General features: G+C 41.1%; 1 protein-coding gene across 1 annotated transcript in view; it reads right to left on the reverse strand.

Moving 5' to 3' along the window:
* LOC116673789 (guanine nucleotide exchange factor DBS-like) overlaps nt 1-7772 on the reverse strand; it is a 38617-nt gene extending 30845 nt beyond the window's left edge. Inside the window, 2 exon segments of the mRNA XM_032506053.1 lie at nt 6332-6550; nt 7648-7772. Coding sequence (XP_032361944.1) covers nt 6332-6443 — 112 coding nt within the window. The 5' untranslated portion in view covers nt 6444-6550; nt 7648-7772.

Here is a 7772-nt window from a genome sequence, read left to right on the forward strand (position 1 = left end):
CGCTGCTCCCCACTGACAGAAGGAAACACACTGTGTTAAAGGGACGAATGTGATTAACATGCTGTCAGTGTGCTCTACTGTGTACTGTATGGAGGATGGGAAAACCTCACGTTAACATACAGCTCAACACACATTGGGGCCTGAGGACTACTTAAGATTGGGTTATGTAACCTTGTGATGGGTAGTAATGCCTTCAGCTGGAAAAGCATCTTTGGCCGATGAGACAAAATCAATGGGGATAACAAGGTCAGGTCCTTCCTTTAGCTTATTCATACTCACAATCATTTATACAATGCTTTCTACATCCATTTATAAAAGGCTTGCAACAAGGGGAGATGACTTGAGTGCTATGACACACATTTTTGAAAAGTTCCTGTCCGTCCACTTAGTCCACTATGTGTACCAAGAGGGACATTATACAGTTGAAAAATTCACTTTTCGGTGCTCTCTGGTAGAGCTCCATTACAAAGACTCAGGTTAGGATTTAATAACTAACAAGTTGTAGTTCTGTGGTTGTAATGGATGACTGAGAACTACCTGAAAGCAAACACCTGCATAAAAGGTGTTTGGTTACACGTCTAGTAAATAAAATTTGAAATCTGTAGCGGGAAAAGTTAAGCCTCTCCTTGATTTCATGCAGTTTATGGAGAAGGGGAACCAGGAAATGAGTAGGGGGAAAAGCAACGCAACCGTTTTTCGAGAGATGTGCGTCGAGCTACGGGGTAGGTCCATGTCTCCACGTACGTAACCAGGGCGTAGACTTTACGTAGAAGGATAAATCACGCTTTACTGTGAACATCACAACTTTGGTCTTCAAGTGGTCTTCTTGGCTATAGCCCTGCTTCACAGCCATAACAAAAATATCTGATAAACAGACTCCATTGTAATTTTCTAAGCAAATTTGTAACTCACAATGGATAAAAACTTTCAACTTGATCACTCAGTGGCCTTTCTCTAGCACTACCCAGGACAAACTGTGCATTTAGACCTATTTTTTACTTATAAAAGCTCTAAAAGAAAAAAAAGGCTAGTTTTCTGTTGTGCATGATAACAGCTAGAAACGAACACCACACACACAACACACACACACCACACAACACACAACACCAACAAACAACAGTCCCTTCCTTAAACACCAGTCACACACGACACCTACCGACACGCACTTCATCAGCACACAGTCTGGTGAATCGTGACAAGAAGACTGACACTCGTTTGAGCCAGTCTGTTTTGTGCCGGTTACCATGTATGCCCAAGCCTGATACATATGTACACACACACGCACTGTTAAAACACATTCAAACACACACAGCAGCATATTCTGTCAGAGCACATGATGGTGGAAGTTCAGGCAGTCCATTCTGCTACAGCCGAGGACTTCAGCCGCTTACTGAGCTGTCAGTGCACTGCGCAGCCTACACACACAGACACACACCACACACACACACACACACACCTCCCCCCTTCCCATCTGTACCAGCCTGCCAGGCGGAGTTTCACATGGTCCGCCTCCAGTTTCACATGTCAAACTGTTTTCACTGAAAGGCTTTAGCCCTTTGCAGTGACAATAACTGCAAATAAATAACAATGTCATTTCCATGTATGCTCTGTCTCCAGTGTGTTTCCATGACATTTAGATAATAAATTAGATTACTGCCCTATTAATAAATTTTATTTTGTTTTGACCATTATGGAGTATGAAATAGGGTTAAGCTGAGACCAAAGAATCTCTTGGCCAATATTTAGAAGTCTGATGTCTCTCTCTGTAATTAATTTCATTTTTGGTACCTTGGAACTGTGCTTAAACTAAATAAAACACGTTAGCACAGCTTTACAATACACAATATGTTTATAATTGGGTGCAAAGTTAGTTTTGTAAAGTTGTTGGTGTGTCGCTTAGTTCTTGTTCTACATGATGAGTTTCTGTTAGTCAAATTAAAAATGTATTTATAGCACTGTTGCATAAAGTTTCCATTCTGATCTTGGACATAACCTACTTGCAGAGACATGAAATGTCTTGAATGTCATGAATTTTACAGAATAATGTTCATACCTTTTTTAATAAAGGATGCTACTAAAATGTCCATTTGGCTTTGCTTGCTGATTCTCCTGGGTTAACAAGCATTAGATATTACAGATTTTAACCAACATTTGAATGCACAAAGCTGGCAGAGAAGTAACATAAAAGTTTTAATTTTGACAAATGTAATTATTTATGTGTGTACTGTACAATTCAAATACAGTAGACTCATGTTGGTGCCAGAAGAAAGAGAGGTCTCTTTCTCTCTGCTTTTCTCATACTATCTCACAGACACAAAACACACACAAACACACACAATGCCAATAATGACAGCAGGGGGACCCAGTGTGCCACACACAGAAGCAGTGGGAAGTTTAATTTGTGTACTGCCCTGCTGAGGAAAACACACATTTTAAGTCTTTCTGTTGCTTCTGTTTATTTAAACGTATCGCCCTGTCTTCTTCACATGAACAAGGAATACAGTAACTCCTCACATATTTTTCTTCCATGAGGCTGTCAGTCCTGCTTTGTAAGCCCAGGATGACTTTAAGAAATTGTATCTTCTCGTATTGCCGCGTGTTACGGGTACATGTCACAAACTTTACAAACGTACGGTGTGGTTGCTGCTGTTTGCCTTTTCACCAAGGCAAGAGACAGTGTAGCCTGGTCGATGTGCTCTAGAATTAGCGCTTTACTGACAATAAATTGAAATACACATATAGTGACATACTTTTCAGATTTGCTATGTCTGAGAAAATAACCCTGATAACGTCCCAGTGATGTCATCAGGTTTATTTAATCTTGGGCTTGTAGACTCAAACTTATAGTAGAAAACCTGGGCATGGAGTTTGAGAGACAGGCAGGCAGGGAAGGTCTAATGACACAGGCTAATGAGTTGCATTTTGGGAAAGGCGGAATCCAGCATTTTTGGAGTTTGATCCGTACAGTATGGACTTAAAGACAGTGTGTTTTGTCTCTTCACTTTATTAATGTAGTAAATTGCCTTAGTAGCCCATTAATAGCACAGTTCCTCATTTCCTTCCTTTCGCCCTCTTGTTCTCTTTGGCTTCACTCTGTTTTATTAGCAGATAGAAAGATTTGAGTCTATAAAAACCTCATTAAACTTAAGGCATACAGTATATGCTCTTAAGTCATCTCTTCTATGGCCCCGCTTAGGTGATCACCACCACACACACACACCACACACACACACACACACACACCACACACACACACACACACACACACACACACACACACACACACCACACACACACACACCACACACACACACACACACACACACACACACACACACACACACCAACACACACACACACTAAACAGCTAGACAGAAATACACTTGTGAAAACAACAGATACAGACTTCTGCCTTAAGGTTTTGACTAATGGGTTTAGGTCTTTGAGGTCACACACTCACACAAAAATATAAATGCTTTCCTCATTGGGGTGGACATTTAAGTACATATGGACTCAAATAAGGTAATGTCACAAGGTTATGTTGGTAGCAAAAGAAGGACTGAGATTAGGCACGAGGAGATTAAAAACAATGGATGTGTGAGATTAAGGATTAGATTAATAATAAATCTCTCAGTCTAGTCGGAGATAACATTATCAATAAATGAAGGGATTCAACAGAGTTTGAGCCAAGAGGATTTTGAAAGATCTGAATGTGACAGAGGAGGTCCGCTTAGAGTGGTGTGTGTTTACCTACAGTACTGTCAGATTTAGATGATAGAGCACGTTGGCTGTGGAACAGGAAAAGGCTGAGGGTTTATAATGGTTCATTTCCGGTCTGGGTTAAATCATCCTCCAGCAGCTCTGAAATCCCCCCCCCCCCCCCAACGCGTGGCTGATTTACAGTTCCACCCTGAACACTCTTTAAACCACATTGTATATTACAAATGCATTGGCTTCTGTATGTAGGAATTATCACTACCGATAACCTCGATTTATTTCAAACTTCACTCTACTCATAACATTTGATCCATAAAAGAAATGATGTGATCTTCCCTTATGAAAAGGGTCACCGAAACATAGCAAGTCCAATTAAATTAACTTTGTCATATTCAAGACTTCATTTGTTCAATTTAAACTGAGAAAAAAGGCGGAGAGAAACTTCAACAGGACAACAGGACGTGTGTGACAATAGGTGTGTGTCAATGCATCAGTAAATATGACATGCAAAGCCTCTAAAATCAACACTGAGTTAAAAAATATTTAATGACTCCATCTGTGTGTGTTTACATGGGAAGCAGAGCAGACTTCAAGGTGTGTATATGGGATATAAAGGAGACCTGTATGTGTGTGTATGAAGGATGTGGCGCAGACTACGGCTCAAATAACTCCCAGCTGAATTATTTATTTGAGGACCCCCCCCCCCATGTCTGTGTCGGCAAAGATGAAACACTATTGACCCCTTCCGCTTTAGGATTAAACACTACTGGCCGGCTGTGGTGTAAAACAGGAAGCCCTCAATTGGAAGGGACTCACAAGCCCAAAACAAGGCAGTGGTGTGAACAAGTGAACAGTTTAAATCAAGGTCGTGACAACATATCAGTCAGCACTTAACTGGCTAATTCAACCACAGGAAAACCAGTCCACGTCCTTCAAAAACCAGCTGACAAGGACCACATTTAAAGTCTTGCTTCAGCCATGTGACAGATCCGTCACGGGTGGTTTACCATTTTACAAGACCAAACCATCATCCAGGTTACCTTGGAGTGTCAAGACCTTGTCGACAGTCCTTAAGGCTCTAATAAAACAAATTCAATACTGTCAAGGATGCTCTGATGACATCACAGACCTGCACTGGAACAGCTGATAAGTGTCTTCATGGTGCATGTTGTGGTGCAATGTAGGCTCAAATCCAGCTCACAACCCTCCAACAAATCCCTGATCAGTAGGAGAACAATAAACATGAAAGTGTGTGTGTGGGGTGGGGGGGGGGGGGGGTGTCACGGTCACTCAACAACAACTCAATGATGACTAGGGATTTTATCTTAAAAAAGGTCAGTAGGTGTCAAACAAACAAAGAGCAAAAGGCATATCATGGGAAGTAAGTTACAATATTGGGAAGCAGATTGCAAAATCATGAAAACACCCATGATGAGAAGTTTTGCCACATAGGCGGAACACTATCACGATGGATTATCATTCAGGAAAACACCAGAGGAAGTTCAGCAGGTGACCATTATAAAACAATGGCTTTAAAAAGGTCAACAATAAAAAGTCAAAAATATCTCACTATATCTTAGCAAACACGTAATGGAAATATGAGTTGCTAAAGCAATAGTAACGGGGAAAATAAGATCGAGAGCAAGCACCTGTCTCTCTGTGACACAGCATTTCTAGATGGGCTCTAAAAATACACTTATCTCTAAATACAGACCAAAGCCTACAGAAAACAGACCAAAATAGACCTGAGCCCTCACTGACAAGTACCAAGATCTAAAAATCATCAAGCACACACTACACACTCCACACCTGGGAGTTTGAGTAATGATGCACAAACCAGACGCTCACAGGCTGTCAGATAATTATGCCAGCCTTTAATGAACCACCTTGAGTAAATAAGGATGTAGTAAAATACTACATAACCCTACTGCCATATTTACAGATCTATTATAGGCCACAGGAGACATTTTTCAGAGAGAAAATCAGTATGTTTTCTTGGAATTTTGGGATTTGGTTTGGTTTTTACACCCCTTGTAAAAACAGACAGAGGCTATGAACCAGATTTACACGATTAAAGAGAAGCGCGTGGAAATGCCTTGAAGAAAGAATGCAATTTAGACATGCTTCATTTATTAGTACTCTAGTTACCCCGCTGACTTTGCAAGCACATGAATTCCAAGGTCAGTGAACACGACAAGCTACTGCATTTTATTATTTCAGTTTCATTTCCAACTAGAATTACTTCTTTGCGATTGTGATAAAGGATTTTTCTTCATGAGAGTCTGTTAAAAGGAAACAGACGTGAATTGGTGCTCCTCTGAAAGTTTTAAGGATATATGTTATGGTTGCAGCTGGAGGACTTTTCATTAGAGTTTAAGGTAATGGAATAGTAAACATCTTGAGACTGAGGGCCAAACTGGAACTGGAACCACAGCTAAGACAAAAAACATTTGCAGTATGCACACTACATTACTTCAGTCTTCCTTCATGTGAAACAGTCATGATTCCTTTCCCAACACGAGCCTTTTCATGCACGGACACACCTCACACACACACACACCACACACACACCACAGTTAATACTCAACGACACACCCATCCCTGCAAAACTCACTTTGCAGCTGTTGACAGCACTGGATGCATCTGTAGTAGCTCTCCATCTCCTCCAGTGAGATGCGAACAAACTTCTCTCCTCCATATTCCTGTTTGGCTGTGCAGTCCTTCATCCCGTCACTCCGTCTGTTCTCCTCTTCCTACCTCACCACAGGTTGAGAGAAGAGGACCGCCCGCCTCATCCTGCTCTGCTCATTTGTTTTTCCCAAACCCTCCCTGTCTTACACACACAAACACACACACACACACACACTAAACACACACACACACACACACACACACACACACTTTTCAAAGTAACTCTTTCTTAAACGGTGGTGTCAAAGTGGAGGTAAAAAAAAGTGACAGAAAATCTGCAGATTTAAATCCTCCCAAAATAAATCTACAATTTTAAAACAAGAGGACTCAGTTTGAAGAGTTACATAAATTAAGAGTTCATGGTCCAGCCAGGACCTGGTTATCAGTGTCTCTAACGTCCCCGCCTCAAAATGAGGAAAGTCTTTTATCTATAGCATTAACACAACTACACAAACACCCATGGTTGGGGCGCCTGGGTAGCACACCTGGTAGAGCAGGCGCCCATATACAGATATAGAGGTTTACTCCTCGATGCAACGGCCGCTGGTTTAACTCCAACTTGCGGCCCTTTAATGCATGTCATTCCCCCCTCTCTCCCCTTTCATGTCTTCATCTGTCCTCTATAAATACTTAAAAATGCCCAAAAGAATTATTTAAAGTTAAAAAAAAAAAAACATGGTTGCTTGTATTCTGATAACATTATCGCCCATATTGTGCAGAACAATAATCCAGCTGTATGCTGCTTGACATTGTATTAAAATGTTTGTTAGCAGAGATTGTGTTGCTTAAGCTAGAACTATAAAGTCTCATGCAAAGTTCTTCTAACTCTAAGTAGCATTCAGTACATATGAAGCCAGATGTCTTCACAGCACCTAAAGAGCCTGAAGGGATTACAGTGTTTGGATAGAAAAGCTTCAACAACAACAACAACAACAACAAAAATCACCCTCCCATCTAATGTCTACAAACCAAGATTAATCCTCTGACCTGTCTGGTTTCTGGCCTTGTGAGAAAGTTACTCATTTAAGACAAGTATTGATTAGGCTGTGCCACGTGACTAATATGTACATTTTTAGCGATCAATGCACTTTCACCGACTTAACATGACCCGATCTGCAACTCTAAAATGACCCCTTTACAAAGTCCAACCACAGAACATGTGCCTGCTTCTTGTCTAAACTACTCAACAAGTTCCCAGAAGTAGAATGATAGAATATTATGCGTTAAGACGCCACTCACCACCTCTGCTAGTCTGCGTGCGTTTATGATTCTGCTTCCTTACTGCATGTTGACGGCCACAGCGAAGGCAGGCTGACATAATGAAGACAAACCAGTCTGTTGGTCTGCCCGTTTCTGTCGAATCT

This window comes from Etheostoma spectabile, chromosome 24 (assembly GCF_008692095.1).
Source record: "Etheostoma spectabile isolate EspeVRDwgs_2016 chromosome 24, UIUC_Espe_1.0, whole genome shotgun sequence".
NCBI classification, from domain to species: Eukaryota; Metazoa; Chordata; class Actinopteri; order Perciformes; family Percidae; genus Etheostoma; species Etheostoma spectabile.